This window comes from Thalassophryne amazonica, chromosome 13 (genome assembly GCF_902500255.1).
Source record: "Thalassophryne amazonica chromosome 13, fThaAma1.1, whole genome shotgun sequence".
Lineage (NCBI taxonomy): Eukaryota > Metazoa > Chordata > Actinopteri > Batrachoidiformes > Batrachoididae > Thalassophryne > Thalassophryne amazonica.
The window spans coordinates 5,309,261-5,335,773 of NC_047115.1; the positions used below are offsets into that span (position 1 = coordinate 5,309,261).

The 26,513-nt window shown below is 44.8% G+C and overlaps 1 protein-coding gene across 3 annotated transcripts in view; it reads left to right on the forward strand.

Moving 5' to 3' along the window:
• The window catches only part of si:dkeyp-121d4.3, a 183,855-nt gene that overhangs the window by 44,814 nt on the left and 112,528 nt on the right, over positions 1-26,513 (forward strand). For all 3 annotated transcript variants that reach the window (XM_034185486.1, XM_034185485.1, XM_034185484.1), the window contains exons 8-12: positions 5,763-5,909; positions 6,030-6,233; positions 11,713-11,931; positions 22,174-22,320; positions 22,402-22,581. In XM_034185486.1, coding sequence (XP_034041377.1) covers positions 5,763-5,909; positions 6,030-6,233; positions 11,713-11,931; positions 22,174-22,320; positions 22,402-22,581 — 897 coding nt within the window. The remainder of the gene's footprint in view (positions 1-5,762; positions 5,910-6,029; positions 6,234-11,712; positions 11,932-22,173; positions 22,321-22,401; positions 22,582-26,513) is intronic.

Here is a 26,513-nt window from a genome sequence, read left to right on the forward strand (position 1 = left end):
TAGGACTGCTTTTTTGCATTTACGCAATATCTCTAAAATCAAAGGTCTTGTCTCAGAGTGATGCTGAAAAACTAATTCATGCATTTATTTCCTCTAGGCTGGACTATTGTAATTCATTATTATGAGGTTGTCCTAAAAGTTCCCTAAAAAGCCTTCAGTTAATTCAAAATGCTGCAGCTAGAGTACTGACGGGGACTAGAAGGAGAGAGCATATCTCACCCATATTGGCCTCTCTTCATTGGCTTCCTGTTAATTCTAGAATAGAATTTAAAATTCTTCTTCTTACTTATAAGGTTTTGAATAATCAGGTCCCATCTTATCTTAGGGACCTCGTAGTACCATATCACCCCAATAGAGCGCTTCGCTCTCAGACTGCAGGCTTACTTGTAGTTCCTAGGGTTTGTAAGAGTAGAATGGGAGGCAGAGCCTTCAGCTTTCAGGCTCCTCTCCTGTGGAACCAGCTCCCAATTCAGATCAGGGAGACAGACACCCTCTCTACTTTTAAGATTAGGCTTAAAACTTTCCTTTTTGCTAAAGCTTATAGTTAGGGCTGGATCAGGTGACCCTGAACCATCCCTTAGTTATGCTGCTATAGACGTAGACTGGTGGGGGGTTCCCATGATGCACTGTTTCTTTCTCTTTTGCTCTGTATGCACCACTCTGCATTTAATCATTAGTGATTGATCTCTGCTCCCCTCCACAGCATGTCTTTTTCCTGGTTCTCTCCCTCAGCCCCAACCAGTCCCAGCAGAAGACTGCCCCTCCCTGAGCCTGGTTCTGCTGGAGGTTTCTTCCTGTTAAAAGGGAGTTTTTCCTTCCCACTGTAGCCAAGTGCTTGCTCACAGGGGGTCGTTTTGACCGTTGGGGTTTTACATAATTATTGTATGGCCTTGCCTTACAATATAAAGCGCCTTGGGGCAACTGTTTGTTGTGATTTGGCGCTATATAAAAAAATTGATTGATTGATATTTTAGGCTTGTTTCCGTACTTGTTGCCCAAGAGTCTGAAGACATCGTCGGCAGATCCGCAGCTGGAAAATACGAGGTCTCTCTTGACTTTGTTGTCAAGGCTTCCAAGGAGATGAAACTTACGTGTGTTTTCTATTCCATGGGGGTTCCCCAGCTGCTGAATATCCTCCCATTCAGCTTTCCAGCGGTAGTAATCTCTCATGATACCAGAAAATGTGGGCAGGCGAGCTCGTTGCAGGGTGATCTGTGGTTTGAGGCTGAGTTGCCCAGGGTACATGCAGGGAGCTTCTTGGACTTGCAGTGGTGTGCTTGCAGCGTTTGGAAGTGCACCATAGCTATGATAGGCGGGAACGCCAGGAGGGTTAGGCCGGACTTGTCTTACAGGGGTATGACTATCTATGTGACAGGACAGGTTAATGTTAGGGTCAGAATGTATAGACACAGCTTGCTCGTCTTGGTTCTTTTTCTCCGCAACATCTAGTTTCACCTGTTCTTTCTGCTCCTCTTCTTCGTCAGACCAGCTGTTTCTCTGCCATGCCCACTTATCACTTAGTCTCTCGAATCGCTTCCTCAGCTTCCTGCAGTCTCCTCTTGGCTCTGTAAACTTGGCTCGAGGGATCATGTCTGTCGACTTCATCTACTTCTCTTTTGAGGTCTTTATTTGCCAAATCGCGCTCCATCCTGCTCATCTTCAGGTGATCAGTCGCTTCCGCTTGATCCAGGGCTGAGCCGGCCTCTTCTTTGAGAGCGGAGATTTGCTCCTCAGCAAACCTGGTCCAGAGGCTATTTAAGACAAGATCCTTAATATCATCAAACTTATGGTCACATTCCATTATTTTCCTGTCAACCTGATCCGCCTTTTCTGTGGCCTCTTTAGCCTCCAGTTATCGCAGGGCCATGGCATAATCAAGTCCTGCGTCCGTACCTTTGGCGTGTTCCCCTTTAAAGTTTCTCCACTTGCTCTTGAGCTCATTCTCTACTCGTGCTTCTGCCCGCAAGATGAGATGGTTGGCTCTTTTGGTGAATGCGGTCTGGGCCACTATACGCTTTTGCCTTAGCCTCTCCATTTTCTCCTCTTCTGTCATGTTGTCAGTTTGCCGCCTTCTATAGCTTACAGGTTAACAGTTGAGTAGAAAGTGTATGGAAGCTCCGGGCTCTGTATTGGCTTCAAACCCAGGCCACAATGTTGACCGGTAGCCTCCGGTTTATGACTGTTTGGATGTTTTTTAATTACAACCCTCCGAATGGGTTACTGACAGGCAGCACACCTGGTATGACTCGTGTTTGTCTTTTGTTTTGTAGTTTATTGTAATTTCGAACAGAACAGACCACGGGTCATAAACCTGAAAACACACAGAAATGTACAAAATTTACAGTTATATTCAGTGAATATAAATGCAACATAATTTCAATTAAACAATACATTCTACGATTTAGCTACAAATAATATGGCCTTTATTTCTAATTATTCATACTTGTATACTTATAATTATTCTTATAAACCCCATCCAATCTATATTCCCTGGTTTTCTAATCTCCCACTAACGCAGTTGGCCCCACAGACTACACTTCCCATCATGCATAGCGTCGAACACGATGGGTTGATGATAAGTGACGAGACTGATCAACACTTTACAAAGATATGAGCGCAACCGCACATGCTCAGTTTTAATGACCGTCATGTACCAAACATAGTAAAGGATTACGGGGATATATATATAAACTTACAACTGAAGTGACTGGATAAAATGAGTTATTTGAAATGAATTACTCTTAATATTTTAACCAGATTCCCATACCGATGAAATTTTTACTGTTTTATTAATCAGTGACCCAAAGAACAGAACACTAGAGGAAAATAAAAAGCATAATCATTATGCTATCAAATGGAAACCTAAGAACCTAAGTACTATATGTTGACATCTTTAAAAGAACACATAACCTGATGAATCATTAAAAATCTACACCATGTAACATAAAATTGTAAATAACAAAAATAAGCAAGTTATAGTTAGAAGAGCTAAATTAGCCATTGCTAACAACATAAACAACAATGGTAATTAGTGTATAAAGTATAATAGTGTAGTTAAACCTACAATAACGGTATTAACAAATACATATAAAATGAATGTGGACAAAAGTATGAATTAATGTGGGTTATCAAACAGAAAAGAACCAACTATTTTGTAAGCTACGATAAACGTTGCTACAGCCGACTAGATAAGCTAACGTTAGCTGTTAGGTATAACTAATTGTACCCCACTCCTCCAATATTTACTTAAATACGAGGTCTGTCCATAAAGTATCGTACCTTTTTATTTTTTTTTTTAACTATTTGGATTTGATTCATATGTTTTCATGTCAGACAGGCTTGAACCCTTGTGCGCATGCGTTAGTTTTTCCACGCCTGTCGGTGACATCATTCACCTGTGAGCACGCTTTGTGGAAGGAGTGGTCCCGCCCCGTCGTCGGATTTTCATTGTCTGGAAATGGCGGAATGAAAAGGACTTTTTTTCCATCAGAATTTTTTCAGAAGCTGTTAGAGACTGGCATCTGGAAACCATTCGAAAAATGTATCTGGCTTTCGATGAAAATTTTACGGGCTTCACAGAGAATAAGGTCTGGTAGTACAGCTTTAGGGACCCCTTTAAGGACGCTCAGCGCGCTGCGCTCCAAACTGCGATGACACGGCACAAGCCACCGGACCATTTCTGAGCTGATGGCTCTGTGGATACGAGACCGTCGTGTGCTTTTTCTCTGGTTATCACAAAAGCTGGACATCAGCCATTTTCTGGCAAATTTCACTTTTAACAAGAGATTTTGTCATGGAAAGCCGCGCGGAGGCTTCGCGCGTCACTACCGATTCGCTTTGGAAGCGAGACAAAGGAACACCTCCGTTTCGGCGTGTCAGAGGACAAATTTGGACATGTCTATGTTGGCTTTCAATGCTTACCAGTCTAGTAAGTATCAGTGAAATTGTGGAGAGCTGGACATGTCCAAAATTGTCCTCTGGCATGCCGAAACGGAGGTGTTCCTTTGTCTCACTTCCAAAGAGCACACGACGGTCTCGTATCCACAGAGCCATCAGCTCAGAAATGGTCCGGTGGCTTGTGCCGTGTCGTCGCAGTTCGGAGCGCGGTGCACTGAGCGTCCTTAATGGGGTCCTTAAAGCTGTCCTTAAAGCTGTACTACCAGACCTTATTCTCTGTGAAGTCCGTAAAATTTTCACCAAAAGCCAGATACATTTTTCAAATGGTTTCCAGGTGCCAGTCTCTAACAGCTTCTGAAAAAAGTCTGATGGAAAAAAAGTCCTTTTCATTCCGCCATTTCCAGACAATGAAAATCCGACGACGGGGCGGGACCACTCCATCCACAAGGCGTGCTCACAGGTGAATGACGTCACCGACAGGCGTGGAAAAACTCACGCATGCGGACAAGGGTTCAAGCTTGTCTGACGTGAAAACATATGAATCAAATCCATAGTTTAAAAAAATAAATAAAAAGGTACGATACTTTATGGACAGACCTTGTATAGTATTAAAAAGGGGGAACAAGAAAAAGCAAAGCATGTAGAAATGTATATGGAGACATGATATAAGTACATATATTTGCCGAAAAGAGAAAAAGGCGGTCTTTTTAATCACCGAACCTGCAGCTGCCAGCATTACACAGCATTACATACCTTGCTGTTCCTTCTTCTGAACTTGCACTTCTTGATGTAGCGACGAACTGTATTGACTGATAGTGGTTTTCTGAAGCGTTCCTGAGCCCACGCGGTAAGATCCTTTACACAGTGACGTCGGTTTTTAATGCAGTGCCGCCTGAGGGGTCGATGGTCATGGGCATTCGTTGTTGGTTTTCGGCCTTGCCGCTTATGGGTAGAAAGTTGTCCAGATTCTCTGAATTTCCTGACTATATTATGGACTGTAGATGATGTAATCTCTAAATTCCTTGCTTAAACTGTTGGACTATTTTTTGACGCAGTTGTTTACTAAGTGGTGATCCTCACCCCATCTTTGCTTGTGAATGGCTGAGACTTTTGGGGATGCTCCTTTTATACCCAGTCATGAGTGTCCTCAGTTCCCAAAAGCTGATTGAGTGTTGTTAGAAGGAAAGGTGATGTAACACAGTGGTAAACATACCACTGTCCCAGCTTTTTTGAAATGTGTTGCAGGCATCCATTTCAAAATGAGCAAATATTTGCACAAAAACAAAGTTTAGCAGTTTGAACATTACATATCTTGTCTTTGTGGTGTATTCAATTGAATATAGGTTGAAGAGGATTTGAAAATCATTGTATTCTGTTTTTATTTACATTTTACACAATGTCCCAACTTCATTGGAATTGGGGTTGTAAACAGACTAAATCTGAACTGGGATGAGAAAGTTGTTTCATGCAGTTTTCATCGGAATCTGTTGTTTAATTCATATTTGCAGCTCATCTGATTCATTATTTGTTCAGTCATTGCTACCCGGCTGTATTTTGACACATTCAAACAAAAATCTGAGATCAGGTAATGTGTAGAAGAGGTGACTGATCATGTTATACTGTTGTTTTTAAATCACACCACATTCATATGTTCAGGTTTCCTTTATTTACATCAAGGGCTGCACAATCAGTGGCATTGCATTCATAACTGTCATATTGGCCTGTGCGATTGCATAATCTTTAAAAGGTACAATACAAAGAAATGGCTGAAGATTTTAATTTACTGTATGTGCAACAGTGTACAAAAAAGATTCCTGCGCTCTTAATGTCGTTTGATGTTCTTCCTCATTTGTCTGTGACCTCAGGGTGTTATTGTCAATGTGACAGAAAATGAAGGCATCATCAAGTCTGACAACCACGGCGAGCTACCATTTGATCTCAGAGAAAACTTGAGTGATGTTGACATTTCACCCGAGGACATCAATGAGGAAGTGATGTTCACTGTGATCATGGTGAGGACTCCGTCCACTCTGCTGCATTCTTCCTGATGTTACTGATAAATCAGCAACTTTAACACTTCATGTTTGGTTGATTGGTTTGAAAAATTCAAGCTTCTTTGTTTTGTTGTTTAGCTGAGAGCCGGAAAACGAGCAATCAGGATCCAGCGGATGAAGGAGCCCCTCCTTCTGACACTTGCTACTGCCACGGCCACAACAGACTCCCTATTAAGTGTCACAACCCACAAGTCCTCAGACCAGTTGCAGTTGCCACCCAATGTGATTTTGGACACAGATCTTTATGAAGGCATTGTCAACCAACCAGTTCTTAAGCCCACAGTGAGTGTTGTCAAAGCTACCTTTCCAGTATACTCCTCCTTCTGCCCATTAGTCCTGTCTGATGTTCAGAGTGAGCTGTATTTGACCAAAATCCAGACATGGACAAAAATTGACATTGTGAGCGATGCTGAAAACGACGATGAAGTGAGTGACCTTATTAGCACCACACAGCTTCTAATTCCATATCATCACAACAGGTACAGTGTTCTAATTGGTACCTGGATGCCCCATACGCACAGTGAGCACCTTACAAGATCATTTCTAGATGTAGGCGGGACAGTCTGCAGGTTCAGACTACGCTGCACTGTGGTCTGGTGCATGTACAGACTTTGAGCTGAAGCTCTGTTTTGTTCCTGTGGTGAGTTCAGAGAGCAAAATGTGGTCAAAAGCATTTGTTCTTCATATCAATGTGTGTCCCGTGGTCGAGCTCAGTGCAGACTGACGAGTGGAGTCCAGCTCAAAATATGGAAACAAAATATGTAAAACACACAATCAAGTAATTCCAACAAACCAAATTCTTCTGCTTTGCACCGAGAGCTGTTTACAATCATCAAGTGCTGAAAGTGAAACAATGTTCAGTGACTAAAATTACAACTGAAAATCTGCTTTTACAAAAGGCCATGCGAAAATGGTGTGTTCTCATGCATGCACACAAACACTGCACAATGTCAGTGTCTGAATGTGTCCATGAAGGAAAATCAATCTGCTCTAATGTCTAAGGAATTTGACGTTTACAGTCTTCTTATAATGATTCACAGTGTGTCAGTTACATGTTCAGACTTTGAGCAGTTTCTTCTTTAAGGATTTACCAGCACTGAGGCATGGTCCATCTGGAAAGTATTCACAGCGCTGCAGTTTTTCCACATTTTATGTTACAGCTTTTTTGGAGGCATGGTGGCTTAGTTCTGTTGCCTCACAGCAAGAAGGTCATGGGTTCGATTCCCGCCTTTCTGTATGGAGTTTGCATGTTCTCCCGTGCTTGCATGGGTTTCCTCCAGGTGCTCCGACTTCCTCCCACTTTTAGAGACATGCAGGTTAGGTAACTTGGAAACTTTATAATTGTCCAGGTCTACCTTGAAAAAGAGGTCTTGATCTCTATGGGGCAAACCTAAAAAATAAAGACAATAAAATAAATAAAATAAAAAATAAAGGTTAATTTAAAAATTATTATTTTTTGCAATTTATTAAAAATAAAAAACAAAGAAATCACATGGACGTAACTATTCACAGCCTTTGCTCAATACTTTGTTGATGCACTTTTGGCAGCAATTCCAGCTTCAAGTCTTCCTGAATATGATGCCACAAGCTTGGCGCACCTATCTTTTGGCAGTTTGGTCCATTCCTCTTTGCAGCACCTCTCAAGTTCCATCAGGTTGGATGAGGAGGGTTGGGGCACAACCATTTTCAGATCTCTCCAGAGATGTTCAGTCTGGGCTCTGGCTGGGCCACTCAAGGACATTCACACAGTTGTCCTGAAGCCACTCCTTTGATATCTTGGCTGTGTGCTTAGGGTCATTGTCTGCTGAAAGATGAACCGTCGCCCCAGTCTGAGGTCCAGAGCGCTTTGGAGCAGGTTTTCATCCAGGATGTCTCTGTACATTGCTGCATTCATCTTTCCCTCAATCCTGACTAGTCTCCCAGTTCCTGCTGCTGAAAAACATCCCCACAGCATGATGTTGCCACCACCATAGCATACATAGCACTGCAGTTATTGTTGTTTCTCTGATATTACTCTATTAACAAGCACCATGTATTCAGGATTTGTAAAGAAAATGAATTTTTTATTTAGTTTCTGCAGGACAGAAACACATTGATTAGTCTATTCATTCATTCGTTCATCCAAACTATTCATTAAGGCCATTCATTCGTTTATAGTAGAGTGCCTTTATTAGCGAGAGTGGCGACATGAGTTGAAAAAAATCGGTCACGTGACTCATGGTGCCATCTTGGGTCCAACAGTAGCATTGGCTGTTAATGTGTCTGCATGTAAATCCAGTTATTTTATTTATTTATTCTCTGAAAATGCCGGGTTGTCAAGGGCAACAACAAGGGCTTCAAGATGTACAGATTCACTTCAGATCCCAACAGAAGAAAAAATTTGTGAAAAGAAAGTCAGCCGTGTGTGATGGAAGCCGACATCTTCGTCAAAGCTTTGAGAGGTAAATTTATTGTTCAGTCCCATGTACAGTAAAACTCACCTAAACCGTCATCGTATAAACCAGATATTCACAGTCACGGACAAAAAAAGTCCCAAAGTTTTTGTATTGTTTTCCATATCATAAACACCGTATATAACAGATTTTGTACAACAGATTTTTTGCTCGCATCAGATAAAATGTCCCGTTCAATCGCAATGTATTTCCATTAAACCTCTCGCATGTGGGACCGGAGACATTTACGTGATTAAAAGTCTGACCATTTGTTTTTCACACCGTGCTCAGACTCGGACCCACACCTTGACGTGCACTTGTTAAATCAGACACAGCAAATCAAATCAAATACATTTGGCAGGAAAAAAAAGCTCAGAGGAAATTTTGACCCGGTCATTAATGAGGTGCACGTCCCAAAGCTGGATTCCCTGTAGATGTTCGGCACCTCCTGACTGTAACTTATCCGTTACATACATATGGCTAACATCGGATAAATGTCCTGTCTGATCACAATGTATTTCCATGAAAAACCCCGAGCAGTCTGGACGTGCACAGTAATAGAGGTACAAATTAAAGTTCAGCTCTGACACTCGCCGAATTGAGGGAAGTGGGACGGGAGTCATTTCTATGATTAAAAGTCCGACCGTTTATTTAGGGTGCACTCTGATAAATGGATCAGAAAAGTCTCCATTACATTTACAGCATGAAGTCAGTAAAAGAGGAAATTGTACACCTTATCTTTGATTTGGAGGTGAAGATTGTAGAAAGAAAAGATTGTTGGGGGTTAAATTAGTCCAGAATAAAGCATAATCCAGAGATGGAGAACTTTGAAACTGTCACGCACATCATTGACACAGTGTTACAGAGCTGCAGCTGCATAAATCAGGCTTTAAATTAATTAAATAAATCATCATAAATTTTAAATTTATGTAAATTTGATATCTTAACTATTTTTATATTTATTTTGATAGCACCTGTACCTGGATGTGTTGCTGTATGTGGTTAAATGGTTCATTCGGAAGTTCAGCGCAGTTGGAACAAAAATGGCCCCATGTTCTGAGTTGACGCCACTCTATCAAGGCACACTAGCGGGAAGCGAGGAGACTGAAGAATTCATCCTCGGTGAATGTTTTTGCAAGATCGATAGGCCTGGGAAAAGTGTTGTGCATTTTCTGCCAGGATTCCATTAGTTACGCTTTATGTGGTGTGAAAGCATTGGAGAGTCATGTCACTAGCAGTCAACATTGTAAAGTTATAAAGACCAGACAGATGAACTAAATGCTGCTCGGTTGTAGCATTGTATGGTGTTCATCTGCTTTTCAGAGATGTGATAATGAGACCAGAGGTGGCCAGACTGATCGTATGTAAGTGGTTGTGCATTACTTTACAGGTATGATGAGTTTCTGTTACTTTTTGTTGAAAAGATGTATTTGTAAGAATATTGTAAGTATGTATTGTGAGAATATGACGAGAGGAGTGATTTTTGAATTAGGAAAATTGTTTTTTTTCCTCACCAAAACAGAATAGAAGCTTTATTTGTAATTGTACACATATGAGGAGTGCCACTCTGCAACTGAGTTTGTGAATAAGAAAAGATAAAAAAAAGCCATCACCTATGACTTGTAAATAACTAACTTAGCAGACCAACTGAAAAATGTGAGTTATACATAAGTGAAGATATTAGATTGCACAGATTTGCATGGGTATAGCCCATAGAATTTCAGTTACTGCACATGAGTGTTTACTGTTCTCACAGCACAGGGAAAAAAAGGGATGCAGGCTGATGGGTGCTGCAATTTATTGTCTGGATTAGTCCCAGATTGCACCTCAGAGCTTCTAGAATTCAGAAACTCCCCTCGTAATTTTGTTTTTCACCACTGGTATTCAAAGAATTCGATCTTTGTCTCATCAGACCAGAGAATTTTGTTTCTCCTGGTCTGAGAGTCCTTCAGGTGCCTTTTGTCAGACTCCAGGTGGGCTTCCATGTGCCTTTTACTAAGGAGTGGCTTCCGCCTGGCCACTCTTCCATACAGGCCTGATTGGTGGATTGCTGTAGAGATGGTTGTTCTTCTGGAAGGTTTTCCTCTCTCCACAGAGGAATGGAGCTCTGACAGAGTGACCATCGGGTTCTTGGTCAACTCCCTGATTAAGGTCCTTCTCCCCCTATCGCTCAGTTTAGACAGGCGGCCAGCCCCAGGAGGAGTCCTGGTGGATCTGAACTTCTTCCATTTACAGACGATGGAGGCCACTGTGCTCATTGGGACCTTCAAAGCAGCAGAAATGTTTCTGTACCCTTGCCCGGATTTGTGCCTCCAGACAATCCTGTCTCTGAGGTCTACAGACAATTCCTTTGACTTCACACTTGGTTTGTGCTCTGTCAACTGTGGGACCTTATATGGAGACAGCTGTCTCTTTCCAAATTATGTCCAATCAACTGAATTGACCCCAGGTGGACTCCAATTAAGCTGGAGAAACATCTCAAGAATGATCAGTGGAAACAGGAGGCACCTGAGCTTAATGGCAAAGGCTGTGAGTACTTATGTATGTGTGATTTAGTAGTAGGCATGGGCCGGTATGAGATTTGGACAGCATGATAACCGTGCGCAAAAATACTGTGGTTTCACGGTAGTATGTATAGCTTTAAAATGTGCTTTAACAACATTATGGCAATTTGCATATGAAGCATGCGTGATTCAGGCGCACTAATTGACATGGTGTCTTCCGCTATGAGCACTATACCACTGATAACTTTAGAGAAAATACCAAAATAGTAGTCTCTCTTAGGGATGTGAATCATACAACTCACGATTCAATTCGATTCCGATTCTTGGGGTGACGATTTGATTCAGAATCGATTTTCGGTTCATAGAGCTTTGAGAGAATTACTTAAAAAATGTTTAAGAATTCTCCTAACCCGCTCATACCGTAGAGACAGTATAATGGAAAATTTTAGTGGTTTTGATACCGTGGCCTTTTCATACCGCGGTATACAGTGAAACTGGTTTTCGGCCCATGTCTATTTAGTAGTTTTTTTTTTTTTTTTATAAATTTGCAAAAATCTCAAACGTTTTCACATTGTCATTATGGGGTATTGTGTGTAGAAGTTTGAGGGGGAAAATGCACTGTGTAATCATGTAAGTGCTGTGACAGAGGGAGGGGATCATTTTGTGATCTTGGTTTCTGAGCTCTGGATATGTTGTGCTTCATTTAGCTTTAAACCTGAGGTGCTGTTTCAGGCTCAGCACAAGGTGATATTTGTTCTCTGCTTAATAAGCTTGAATAGAAAAGCTGTAGTTGACATTATACCTTTTTACCCTGTCAACCTCCAGTCCACCACAAAGGGTTATCCAGGTCAGATTCATGCCAACATCGGTCCTGTCCGGACCAACGTGACCTTTGACCACCAGGACTGTGGTGTTACTCTGCTGAAGAATGACCATGTTCTAATCAACCTTCTGATCAACACGGAGACAAGTAAGAAGACTGCGACGAACATTAAACTAAAAGTCCCCTTCACCTTCAGCTACACAAAGGAGCAAAGAGAGCAGGTAAGGAAGGGCTTAATGTGGGAACTAGACCTCGGAGTGAGAAAGTTAATAAAACCTATCTGTGGACATGTTTTCTCTCAAACCATTTCACAACTTGAGTCATTCTGACAGCATTGAAAATGAGTTGCTATATAATGGCCAAATGCAAAGGCCTACTTTAATTTTATATTAAATTTTATACTGAAGCATCCATCCATCCATCCATTTTCTTCCGCTTTATCCGGAGTCGGGTCGCGGGGGCAGCAGCTCAAGCAAAGCCACCCAGACCTCCCGATCCACACACACCTCCCCCAGCTCCTCCAGGGGAACCCCACGGCGTTCCCAAGCCAGCCGAGAGATGTAGTCCCTCCAGCGTGTCCTGGGTCTTCCCCGGGGCCTCCTCCCAATGGGACGTGCCCGGAACACTTCTCCAGCGAGGCGTCCAGGTGGCATCCAGAAAAGATGCCCGAGCCACCTCAACTGACTCCTTTCGATGTGGAGGTGCAGCGGCTCGACTCCGAGCTCCTCCCGAGTGACCGAGCTCCTCACCCTATCTCTAAGGGAGCGCCCAGCCACCCTGCGGAGAAAACTCATCTTGGCCGCTTGTACTTGCGATCTCGTTCTTTCGGTCATGAGCCAAATCTCATGACCATAGGTGAGGATCAGAACGTAGATCGATCGGTAAATCGAGAGCTTTGCCCCCCTACTCAGCTCTCTCTTCACCATGACGGTCCGATACAGCGACTGTATCACTGCAGACGCTGCACCGATCCGTCTATCGATCTCAGGCTCCATCTGTCCCTCACTCGTGAACAAGACCCCGAGATACTTAAACTGCTCTACTTGAGGCAAGGACACTCCACCGATCTGAAGAGGGCAAAGCACCTTTTTCCGGTCAAGAACCATGGCCTCGGATTTGGAGGTGCTGATTTTCATCCCGGACGCTTCACACTCGGCTGCAAACTGCCCCAATGCACGCTGAAGGTCCTGATTTGACGAAGCCAACAGAACCACATCGTCCGCAAGCAGCAGAGACAAGATTCTGTGGTTCCCAAACCAGACCCCCTCTACACCCTGGCTGCGCCTAGAAATTCTGTCCATAGAAATAATAAACAGAACCGGTGACAAAGGGCAGCTCTGGCGGAGGCCAACGTGCATTGGAAACAGGTTGACTTACTGCCGGCAATGCGAACCAAGCTCCTGCTGCGGTCGTACAGGGACCGGGTAGCCCTTAGCAAAGGACCCCGGACTCTGTACTCCCGGAGCACCCCCCCCACAGGGTGCCCCGAGGGACACGGTCGAACGCCTTCTCCAGATCCACAAAACACAGGTGGACTGGTTGGGCGAACTCCCATGAACCCTCGAGCACCCGATGGAGCATGTAGAGCTGGTCCAGTGTGCCGCGACCAGGACGAAAACCACACTGCTTCTCCTGAATCCGAGGTTCGACCATCGGTCGAATTCTCCTCTCCAGTACTCTGGAATAGTCCTTACCGGGGAGGCTGAGGAGTGTGATCCCCGTATAGTTGGAACACACCCTCCGGTCCCCCTTCTTAAACAGAGGGACCACCACCCTGGTCTTCCAATCCAGAGGCACTGTCCCCGATCGCCACGCGATGCTGCAGAGGGAAGTCAACCAAGACAGTCACACAACATCCAGAGACTTAAGGTACTCAAGATGGATTTCATCCACCCCAGGAGCCTTTGCCACGAGGAGCTTTCTAACCACTTCGGTGACTTCAGCCTGGGTAATGGATGAGTCCGCCTCTGAGTCCCCAGTCTCTGCTTCCTCTTCGGAAGACGTGACGATGGGATTGAGGAGATCCTCGAAGTATTCCTTCCACCGCCCGCCAACATCCCCAGTCAGGGTCAACAGCTCCCCACCTGCACTGTAAACAGTGCTGGTGGAGAGCTGCTTCCACCTCCCGAGGCGTCGGACGGTTTGCCAGAATCTCTTCGAGGCCGACCGATAGTCCTCCTCCATGGCCTCCCCAAACTCCTCCCAGACCCGAGTTTTTGCCCCTACAACCGCACGGGCTGCGGCACGCTTGGCCTGCCGGTACCTGTCAGCTGCCTCCGGGGTCCCACCTACCAACAAAGATAAGCAGGACTCCTTCTTCAGCTTGACGGCATCCCTTACTTCCGGCGTCCACCACCAGGTTAGGGGATTGACGCCGCGACAGGCACCAGAGACCTTGCGACCACAGCTACGAGCTGCCGCATCGACAGTGGAGGTGGAGAACATGGTCCACTTGGACTCCATGTCTCCACCCTCCCCCGGGATCTGGGAGAAGCTCTCCCGGAGGTGGGAGTTGAAGACCGCACTGACAGAGGGTTCCGCCAGTCATTCCCAGCAAACCCTCACGATACGTTTGGACCGGCTTCCTCCCCTCCCATTGGATCCAACTCGCCACCAGGTGGTGATCGGTTAACAGCTCTGCCCCTCTCTTCACTCGAGTGTCCGAGACACGTGGTCGAAGGTCAGATGATACAACTACAAAGTCGATCATCGACCTCCGGCTCAGGGTGTCCTCGTGCCACGTGCACTTATGGACACCCTTCTGCTCGAACCCCAGCTCTCCGCCTTTCCCCGTGGGTGGTTTAATTGCCCATGAAAAAAAAAACAAATTTACCAGTAGATTTTCTGGGATCAAATTGACAATAAAAATACAAGCTACAAATTGAAACGAGAGTTCCGTATGTAACTGCGGTTCTGTCAATTCTGGATGACTGCCAGAGGGTGTTGCTTTAGCACCTGGATTATTCCATGTGTGCATGCACTGAGGTCGAGTCTTATACCAACAAAGTCATGCCAGTAGGTGTGACCTGGGTGATGTCAGTAACAGTATATGAGTGCTCGTTACCCAGCATTCAGTTCTTTTGGAATCTTTCGCCGAGACTCCGAGTGACATCCAACTCTGGCGGTCATCTGGAATTTATAGAACCATAGTCACATATGTAACTCGTGTTCTATTTTATTCCTCTTGACCACCAGAGGGCGGTGCTTTAGCACCTGGATAATCTTATACCAACAAGGTCACGAGAAGTGTGCACTTACCAAACCTCAAATGTGCAACCTCATCTGCAGTTCAAGGAGGCCGATAATACGGTTGTTGTCACAGGGTGAGGAGCAGCTACATTCACTCTGTAGAAATGGGCCCACGTTGTAGAAAAGTCCACGTTGCTGCAGTACAGATGTCAGTCAGTGGAACTCCTCTCAGGGCAGCCCAGGAGGTGGATGTGCCTTGAGTTAAATGACATTTCACTGGAGAAGGTTGACGGTCGCTGTTCCTGTAAGCTTGCAATATAGCGCCAACAATCCACTGCAACAGTCTTTGCTTGGACAAGGTGCAGCCCTTCCTGGGTCTCTAATAGCAAACAAACAGAGCATCACTTTTACGAAACGTAGCTGTCAGTTCAATATAACATCTAAGTGCACAAACAGGGCACAACAGGCTAGAATTAGCTTTTGCAGTAGATTGAGGGGTAAAGACAGCCAAGGTCTAGCATGGAATGGTAAAACTGTCTATGGTAAAAAGGAGACGTTTGGCTATAGAGTAGTCCTGACCCATCAGAATTCCAGTGCACGCAGTTGTCAGCAGTTGACAAGGCATGGAGCTCTCCAACATGATTTGCAGATGAAATGGCGAGGAGGAATGCAGTCTTAATGCAGTTAAGAATGCAAGTTTTGGCATGAAATCTGGACTGAACATTTGATAGTGATTTTGTGCATGTGTATGGTGCTTTCTTATATTGTATTGTTTTTATGTCTGATTTTAGACTTTTAATTAGGTCTTATTCTCACTGTTAATATTGTTTTTGTGTACCTTGTCTTTTGTGTGCTCCTGCTGCAACACTAATTTCCTTTCACGGGTCAATAAAAAAATTATATTTCTGTTTAATTGACAACCAGCTGAGGTCACTAACACCCAGTGGCTCAAACAGTGAAGAGCATAAACCCTCAAGAACTAATGGAAAATCCCAGGATGGTACACTTAAAGTCCTCAGAGGCCGAAGGTGAAGGGCATCTCTTAAAAAGCGACATATCGGGGTGTAATTCTGTTGATCGACCATCTACAATAATGTGGCAAGCATAGGCAACAACAACATAAACTTTAATTGTGGAGACAGAAAGACCGCTGTCAAACAACGACAGAAGATAGCTAAGCAGCACTGGCACAGGACAATGCTCAGAGTCCACGCTTTGTGTACTGCACCAACGTGTAAAAAGCTTCCATCTATTGCTGTACAGTGCCGTTGTAGAGGGTGCACGAGCATTCAGTATCGTCTGCACTACAGCTTGATCACAAGAGAACGTGGAGTCTGTCCCGTCAGATGCCACATGTACAGTTGAAGACGCTCTGGGTGAAGATGCCAAATGTTCCCGTTCAACTGCGATAAAGGGTCCCTCCTTTGTGGGAGAGGCCACGGCTCTCCGCCGAGGAGCGTCAGAATCATAGGGAACCATGTCCTGCCCGGCCAATACCGGGCTACCAGCAACACTGTGTGATCTGTCATGCATATTCTGTGTAGTATCAGGGTGATCAGTGGAAGAGGAGGAAACGCATATAGTAGACAGGCCAGCCAAGGGTGAGCCAGTGCATCCTGCCCTAGTTGGCTGTTTGGTTCTGAGAGAGAGAACCACAGGTGACAGTGTGTTGTGGCGTTCGAGGCAAGCAGATTGACTTCCACCTTGCCAAACCTGTCCCAGATCAGCTGAACCACATCCGGGTTGAAGCGCCACTGCCCGGTGGCAGTTTCTGACGTGAGAGAATCTGCGGCGTAGTTCTGGACGCCTGGCAGATGCACAGCCCTGAGTCTCAGCATGCGAGGGAAAGCCTACTAGAGACGTTCCTGAGCTTCCCTCAGGGCATGAACAGATCTGGTACCTCCTTGATGGTTTATGTGGTACACTGTTGATGTGTTGTCTGACCGAACAAGCACGTGTTTCCCCTTTAGGGCAGGAGAGAAGTGGCTCAGAGCTAGGCGGACAGCACGCAGCTCTAGCACATTGATGTGCTGGAGTCTCTCCTCAGGGCTCCAGATGCCCCTGATCATTTCATGGTTCTACACTGCACCCAGCCGGAAAGTGAAGCATCTTTTACAATGACCTCTCGTTGGAAGGGTAGAGAGGGCAGAGGAACACCAAGTGTTCGGAACGCCCTTTTTCCCCAGTTGGCGAAGATGTTGGACAGACTGAGCTGGAAGATGCACATTTCTGTGTTGATGCAGCGTGGGGTTGAGGCCCAGGCTGTTGAACCAAATTTGTAAGGGTCGCAAGGACAGGAGTCCCAGAGGCACGACTGCTGACACTGCCGTCAGTTTCCCCATGAGCCGGAGAATGTCTGGCATTCCTGCGAACATGACAGACCAGAGTGAGAATGTCATCCACCCTTTGCAGGGATGGAGGAGTAGTCATTGCCAGTGAGTTGTTTGTATGGGGTCATGGAGCTCTTTGCAGAGTTCACAGTGAGCCCGAGCTGTGACACGTCTTCCAGGTGGGTGGGAGTGTCGTCGAGTGATTGCTGCCGGCTCTGTGCGCATACAACCCAGTCATCCAGACACGGAAGAATCTGTATCCCACGAGCCTGCAAAGGAGAGAGTGTTGCTGCCAGGCACCTGGTGAGCGTACAACAGGCAAGTGAGAGCCCAACTGGTACACCTGTCCCTCAAAGGCAAACAGGAGGAATTGCCTGTGGTGAACTGACACTGAGATGTGAAAACAGGTGTCCTTCAGGTCTACACTGATAAACCAGTCCCCCAGAAAAATTTTCTGGAGAACTTCCGTTGTGCGGAGCATGTGAAAACGCAGCACTTTCACATACTGATTCAACTTCCTGAGGTTGAGGATGGAGCTAAAGTTGCCATCCTTTTTTGAAACTACAAAATAGGTTGAATAGAACCCCCTTGGGTGATCTGAACTGTTGACCCGCTCTATGGCTCCTTTCTTCAGGGATTCGAAAATCTCCTTCCTGAGAACAAGAGACCTCTCTGGGTCTGTAACAACTGTGACTTTTACACCATTGAACTTGGGGGGGGGGGGGGGGGGGTGATTGAACTGAGTATTGTAGCCCCTGACCAATGTGGAAATCACCTATTGATCTCAGACCAGTTCCTGCCACCGGTCGAGCTGTGTCGGGAAGAAATGACTGGTGGCTCCGTATTGGGCATCAAACCCGACTACTGCGGCTCCATGATGATTTTAAGGGCGAGCTCAGTGGTCCTGTACGTCACGGTGGCCATTTCTGGGCTGACGTGGTACACCCCGATTCCAGGGAGCACGTCCGTTAGCTGGAAGGAAGCCACCTGTTCGCTGTAATTCGGCAAATTGCTGCCGAGACCTGTTAGCTTGAACAACACGCTCCAGGGTCTGCTGGGCTCAGGGCCGAAAACCTGACCTGGGATAACAGGCAGAGTGCGTAGTGATCCCCTGCAAGTCTCCTACAGAAGGGATTGAGCGAGCCACACCTGATGCCAGACTATGGTCAGAGTGGACATCAGTCTGCCAAGCTCCTGTGACATGTCGGCGAAAGCCCAGAGTGAAGCATCACTCAGTGTCAGTTCCATTATCCTGGAGAGACCGGGAGAGTGCAAGGGCAAGGTGAGACAGAGAGTTCCCCAAATGACCAATTTGAGCTGCAGTGTCATAGTTCTTGGTAGGTCGTCATCAGTGACCTTACATTAAGGTCACGCGCAACGGGCCTCTGGCCAGGCAGCATCAGCAGGTGCTACAATCAAGCTACTCACAACACTATCCACTGGAGGCATGTGGTCTAAGCCATACTGCGGTGCATCAGACATTGTGCACAGTGCCCTGCAATCCTGTGGCATATGGGTGAAGGATTTTGGGTCAGGCCAGCACCTCTGCTGCAGAGAAAGAAGCAATGACTTTATCTGAGCAAATACAGGGGCCAGGTTGTCAACCTTATCAGACAAGTTAAAGTCATGGGCACCCTTCTTCGCCGTAGCAGTATGGGGCTCAGCATGTGGTCGCTTACGCAGGTGTGGTGCCGGTGTCGCAGAGGCCATCTCTGATTCAAACCTGGATGGTCTCGCCAATCTCTTAGTTAATGGCATAGAAACACAGTTGAAGCAAGCATTGTCTGTGAATGCTTGTTTCAAGTGTCCATGTCCGAGACAGGAGAGTCATAAAGTATGGCCATCTTCTGGGCTCAGAGGCAGCAGACAGCTATTGCACATATGCACCAGCAATAGACATTAGCGCGTGTGGGTGTAGCAGTAAGAGAGACATAAAATTTAGGGTGCAGCGAGCGAGAGCACCCACAGTGATCGAGACTTACACCCAGGTGTCACTTGTAAGAGCAATAGTGAGCGCTGGCACTCACAGCCCACAAACTGACACTAAGCGTTACAAATGTAAGCCACCAAATGGCAAAGTAGCCCTGAGCTACTGTGTAACACAGCCTGTGAAAAACAACTGCTGTAGGAAAAGAGCGAAAAACACTTGCAACCAGCAAGGAAGTCAGAATACTCCACAATTACATGCCGAACAACAGTGCAACAGGAGCACAGGCACTCACAGCACAGTGTCTAAACTCGGCACATGGAGCAGCAGCCGTAGAGCAGTAGCGAATAACACTCACAACTGCAGCATTATTTCAAAGATGTCAGCGAGCTGCACATTTGAAGCAAGTAACCAGGGAGTGGAAAAACACTTGCAGCACAGCATTCAGACGCAGTACGTGGAACACAGCAACAGCATCAGTTTGCAAGCGCAGCAGCAGCAATTTCAAATGCAGCAGCAGTGGCAGTGTTTAAGCTGTTAAACACTGCCGGAAAGGCACAGAAGTTACACGTCTTTGTTTCACACCGTCTCCCTGACGGTGTAATTCCTGCACCAGCCTTCATTGACGAACACACAGATGCCTCCTCCACAGCTCTTACCTGAGGATGCGCTCCGGTCCGCTCGAATGACAGAAAAACCCTCCACATCAATAAGGGAGCTTGGAATATCCGCATGTAACCATGTCTCTGTGATCACAAGCAGGCCTGACTCCCGGTACTCAAAGCCTACTCTGGCATTGGTACGAAGCTCCTCCATCTTATTCCTCAGAGACCATGCATTGCACAGGATCATACCCGGCAGCGGCGGTCTGTTGTCTCTTCGGCGAAAACGCTGGCGTATTCCTCCTCGTCTGCCTCTTTTCGATGACGTGCTCTGCGGGCTTTTTGTATCCTCAGTGTCTCAGGCAGTGTTATGCAAATTGAATCGCTTTAAAAACTCATTTGTGCCCACATCAATTACAGTCTTAAATATGGTTCCTGGGATAGGTAGTAGGATTGTGCATTAATGACATGGTGGCATTCTTATTTTAATGTTATTTATTCACTGTTAGTATTTTCCTTAACCATATGTGGGAGATGGCTGTGCAATAGGTGTATGTGTTTTTAGGGATATGTGCAATATGCATGAATTATTTATGTGAGACCGCTGTGTAATACGGGTATGTGCAATTTGGATATGTGTATTAGGGATGTGCAATATGTATGATTGATGTGTGTATTAAGTTATGTAATATGTATGAGTCTTGTAATTATGTCATGGCAGTTTTACTTTTTACTTGTGCAGCTCTTGGAGTCCGAGACAAATTTCCCGGAAGGGACAATAAAGTGTATCGTAAGCTGCACCTTTGGAGCAGAATTATCAGGAGTGGAAAAACACTCACATCAGTGTCTAAACTTGTAGCAGTGTAATATCACCAAGCGAAACAGGCATGTGGGCGCGAACGGCGCCGTGAAAAAGAGCCAGCAGTGACTAATTAACATTCATATCACAACGACAAGACAGTGCGGCGTGTCCTACAGCCCGACATGTTCCACACGCTCACATACACATTTGCGATGCACACAGTAGCGGTAACAAATTAGCACGCACTCGTAGGAAAAATGAGAGCGACATGTCCCGCACACAGTAGCGTTGCGCGCGCGCTCGCGCACACACACACACACACACATTAGTGGTAACAAATTAACCCACACTCATAGGAAAACGAGTGACACGTGCTGCACACAGTAGTGGGAAAAACAAGGGAAGCCACAGCTGCTCACTAGTAGTAAAACAGAGTTACTCACCAAGAGCTGAGGCCAAATCAACCAAACACCCACACCAAGTGGGGTTACTCACCCACAGCGGTAAGCAGAACAGAGTAAAGAACTCGTGGTCTTGCAGCCTCTGGAGGGTGCCTACGCGCAGCTCCAACCACGGAAGGTTGCAAGGCTCTGATCAACAAGCAAATCCGAAAAAACGTTAGACTGTCTGCTTCTCATGCGAGACATGGAAAAAGAACTGAATGGTGGGTAACGTGCTCATATACGGTTGCTGATGTCACCCAGGTCACACCTGCTGGTGTGACTTTGTTGGTATAAGACTCGACCTCTGCGCATGCGCGCATGGAGTAATCCAGATGCTAAAGCACCGCCCTCTGGTGATCAGGAGGAATGAAATAGAACTGAAAATCTCACCCCTCCCCTCCCTGAAGGCATTGCTTCAAAGCCACACTTCCAGCACACAAGAATGAAACCAGAGAGAGAACACAGAGGAGGGAATGGGAACTTTAGTTTATCAAATGAAGTGAGTCTCCACATCAAGGACTGCAAAATAAAGCTGTCTTATCAGCAAATTCATGCAATAACCAGAAAATGTTGAATATTGCTGCCAATAATCAGTTGATCCCTAATGCTGAGATCTTTGAAGGAGGATGAAGGCCAAAGTCTTTAACGTCTTGGTGCTTCCTGTCTCACTGTGTGGTTGAGAGACTTGGACTCTAACCAGTGACCTGAGGTGTGTACTGGATGTCTTTGGTCCCAGGTCTCTGTGATCTTTGGGTCCTGCCTGAATGACTTTGTGTCAAATGAATGGTTACTTAGTGAGACTCACTTGAGGAGGATCACTGACACTGTGAAGGAACATCAGACACCACATTTAGTGCATGTGGTGAGTTTCCCTGTACATGATCTAGAACACGGGTGTCTCAGCGTTCAGGACCCCAGCAGCTGGAGAAGACCGAGGGCACACCCACACCTCACCTGGCTGCCACAAGTACATGGTTACTTTAGAGACTTGTGAATGGGCCAGTTGACTGCTTGGGTGGTTGCGATCCAGGTCCCAAGGCAATTCCATAGTGTGGTGGATGCGGCAGCACGTAGCACGAGTGCATGCTATCAGGCCTGTTTTTGCTGCTGGGGATTGAGCTGATTGATTGGTGATCTTGATCAGTATCTGACATGTTTGCTGTTTGTCAGGCCATTATTGTCAGTCTGAACAAGGACGAAGGTGTTTTGAAATCTGAAGTGCATGGCAACCTTCCTTTTGACACCTGTGAGAACATCAGTGACACAGAGCTGGACGCAAGTGACATCAATACCAAGGTGGAGTTTACCCTCTCAACGGTGAGTCTGCTGTCATAAAGTGGCACGGGTATGCAAAAGTAAAATGTTTGAATTTCTTGTTGAAATACTCCATGTGTGCAGGTGAAGGAGCAGAAGAGAGCTGTCAGGTTAAGGAGGATAAAAATGAGGGATGACCAAATTCTGCAGGAGCAGAAACGACGTGAGCAAGAGGAGAAGAAGAAACGAGAGGAGCGCTGCAAAGAGATGGAGAGGAAGAAGAAGGAAGATGCAGCAGCAGCATTGGCTGTTGCCAAGGAAATGGTGAGATTTCACTCTGGACCCATTGAAAGGATGTCAAAAAAACAGAAACAAATTTGGCAGTTCTGTAGGTGAAAACTACTGTTGAAATTTCTGACTGTCCTTTGTGGTTGTGACAATGTGGGACTGATAGCATGGTTTACAGGTCAGATGTTAATTTGATGTATTCAGGTTATCTTTAATTCCTTAAAAATCTTTACTTCTTGCCTTGGGATGGGTATTGATAAGATTTTATCTATCAATGCCATTATCAATTCTGCTTATCCATCCGATTCCTTATCGAGTCCCTTATCAATACCTCCTGTGAATTTTATGTGTACTAAAAGTTGGCTTTACAGGTTTTCTATGGCAACATTTTATTGGGTCTTAAAGTAAATAAATAAGAAATTGGTCACTGGATCCTTGATCTCTGGTCATAAATAGAAATAACCAAAATTTCTATTTCAGTTTATTTCCATTTTATATAGCGCCAAATCACAACAAAGTTGCCTCAAGGTGCTTCACACAAGTAAAGAGCAAGCACACAGGTGACACTGGTAAGGAAACACTCCCTCTGATGATTTGAGGAAGAAACCTCAAACTGTCATGGCTTGTGGTGGCTTGGCCCTGAAGGTTGTAGGAAGCATATGCAGACTCACAGACACAGGAGCAGATCAAGAAAAATGGCTTTATTTGATATGCAGGCAACAGGTTCAGTACACAGGGAATCAATCAACATGGTGGAGGTACAGGTAGGTAGCAAGCTGAGGCAGAGTCCAAAAAACAAGCAAAGTTCCAAATTCCCGACGTCAGGGAGTTCATAGGGCTGAGGCAGAGGCAAAGTCAAAAAACGAGCAGAGTTCAGGGATAAGACGAGGCGGAGGTCGGTAACACTGGCACAGTCAGAAATACAACAAGGCACAACAGGACAATGGCATGATGCTGGAAAGTGTGAAATGCAGCAATCTGGCGAGGGACTGGGAGACTGTGAGGGCTTAAATGCTAGTGGAAGAATCAGAGTGTGAAATGAAGAACAGGTGTGCAGAGAGTGCTGGAAGGGGGCGTGACCAGGGAAGACAAAGGTAAGTGCAAGAGAGTGCAGTAAGGCAAAAGCAAAGTGAACTGGGCAAGATAATTAAGTGACAGAAAACCCAACAGTGCAAAACGTGGCGTGCTTGACTAACCATAATAAACACGAACAAAACAGAGGGGGCGAAACTAAAAACTAAGGTGGCGAGTCGAAGAGTGGAAAACCAATGATAATAACTAAAACGAGAGGACGTGATACAGGAAAGTTAATACACTAAACATGACAAAATAAATTATTGACAGAATAGGAAATAAATGATGAACAAATCAAACCCAGGGACTAGGTAATGCAATGAATGACTAAACCATAAATAAATGATACACAGAATAAAACTGGTAACAAAAGCATTACACAAAGTACAGAAACAAACAGAACCAAGCTAAGACTTAACAGTAGTGTTCAGAATAATAGTGCTATGTGACTAAAAAGATGAATCCAGGTTTTGAGTATATTTCTTAATGTTACATGGGAAACAAGGTACCAGTAGATTCAGTAGATTCTCACAAATCCAACAAGACCAAGCATTCATGATATGCACACTCTTAAGGCTATGAAATTGGGCTATTAGTAAAAAAAAAAGTAGAAAAGGGGGTGTTCACAATAATAGTAGTGTGGCATTCAGTGAGTGAGTTTGTCAGTTTTGTGGAACAAACAGGTGTGAATCAGGTGTCCCCTATTTAAGGATGAAGCCAGCACCTGTTGAACATGCTTTCCTCTTTGAAAGCCTGAGCAAAATGGAACGTTCAAGACATTGTTCAGAAGAACAGCGTAGTTTCATTAAAAAGTTGATTGGAGAGGGGAAACTTATATGCAGGTGCAAAACATTATAGGCTGTTCATCTACAATGATCTCCAATGCTTTAAACTGGACAAAAAAAAACCAGACGCGTGGAAGAAAACGGAAAACAACCATCAAAATGGATAGAAGAATAACCAGAATGGCAAAGGCTCACCCATTGATCAGCTCCAGGATGATCAAAGACAGTCTGGAGTTACCTGTAAGTGCTGTGACAGTTAGAAGATGCCTGTGTGAAGCTAATTTATTTGCAGGAATCCCCCGCAAAGTCCCTCTGTTAAATAAAAGACATGTGCAGAAGAGGTTACAATTTACCAAAGAACACATCAACTGGCCTAAAGAGAAATGGGGGAATATTTTGTGGACTGATGAGATTAAAATTGTTCTTTTTGGGTCCAAGGGCCGCAGACAGTTTGTGAGACGACCCCCAAACTCTGGATTCAAGCCACAGTTCACAGTAAGACAGTGAAGCATGGTGGTGCAAGCATCATGATATGGGCATGTTTCTCCTACTATGGTGTTGGGCCTATATATCCCATACCAAGTATCATGAATCAGTTTTGATATGTCAAAATACTTGAAGAGGTCATGTTGCCTTATGCTGAAGAGTACATGCCCTTGAAATGGGTGTTTCAACAAGACAATGACCCCAAGCACACTAGTAAACCAGAAAAATCTTGGTTCCAAACCAACAAAATTAATGCCTCGCAGATGTGAAGAAATCATGAAAAACTGTGGTTATATAACTAAATACTAGCTTAGTGATTCACAGGATTGATAAAAAAAGCAGTTTGAACATAATAGTTTTGAGTTTGTAGTGTCAACATTATTATTGTGAACACCCCTTTTCTACTGTTTTTTACTATTAGCCCAATTTCATAGCCTTAAGAGTGTGCATATCATGAATGCTTGGTCTTGTTGGATTTGTGTGAATCTACTGAATCTACTGGTACCTTGTTTCCCATGTAACAATAAGAAATATACTCAAAACCTGGATTCATCTTTTTAGTCACATAGCACTACTATTATTCTGAACACTACTGTATATGACAATGTATAATAATATGAAAAGTAAAACTGTAAAATCCTCAGTGGAAGCCTAGACCAAACTAGGGGGAGCACCCAGACATGAACCCCGGGCCGGAGCAGATTCTGACACAAGCAGACCAGACTCAACGGGGTGACCCTCTGCTTGGGCCATACTACTGACACAAATTACAAAACAAAAATACAAGAAATGTGGCTGGTCCACAGGACCGGAGGGTTTCAGAAACAGACAACACACCCATCTCTTTAAACTGAGGGAAAAAAAGTAGAATAAGTGCATCTTAAGTCTGGACAAAATCTGTAGTTTTTGTCAAACGTATTTCAGCTAAGGGAACAAATTTAACTCCATAGCCTCTTCTTACGTCCAGACATCAAGGATCCAGTGACCAATTTCATATATATTTGCTTTCGATAAAATGTTGTTGACATAGAAAGCCTGTAAAGTGTACTTTCAGTACACAGAAAATTCACAGGAGGTATTGATCAGAGAATCGATAAGGAATCGGATCGATAATGGAAATCTTATCAATATCCATCCCTAATCAAGACTCCAGTGTCCTAGAATAGGGTATGGATGCTCACTAAATGGACTAAACAGACTGTCACTGCTTGTTTATGTGTGGTTGTTTGTTCTGGTATGTTGTATTTTTGGGGTTCTGCCTCCTTGGTGTCTCACACATTTCATCACCTCACAGTTATCACAGTCACCATTTGGCTTTTGTTCTCATCTGTCTCTGTGTTGTTCTGGGGATCAGCCCTTCCTGATAGAAACTGTTAGCTTTTAATAAAACCTTACAGGCTAATCAGGAAGGGCAGGTGAAGCTCACACACGCACTGTGTTTGTCTTTTCCATCTGCATCAAACACTCAAAGCACTTTACACCATACAAGGCGCCCACTACTCACCAAATTAAATCAAAAATCAAAGTTATTAATTTCTATAGCGCCAACTCATGATGAGATCGCCTCAAGGCACTTTACACAACACAATACCGAAAACAGAGAAAAAATTGAATTAATAAAAA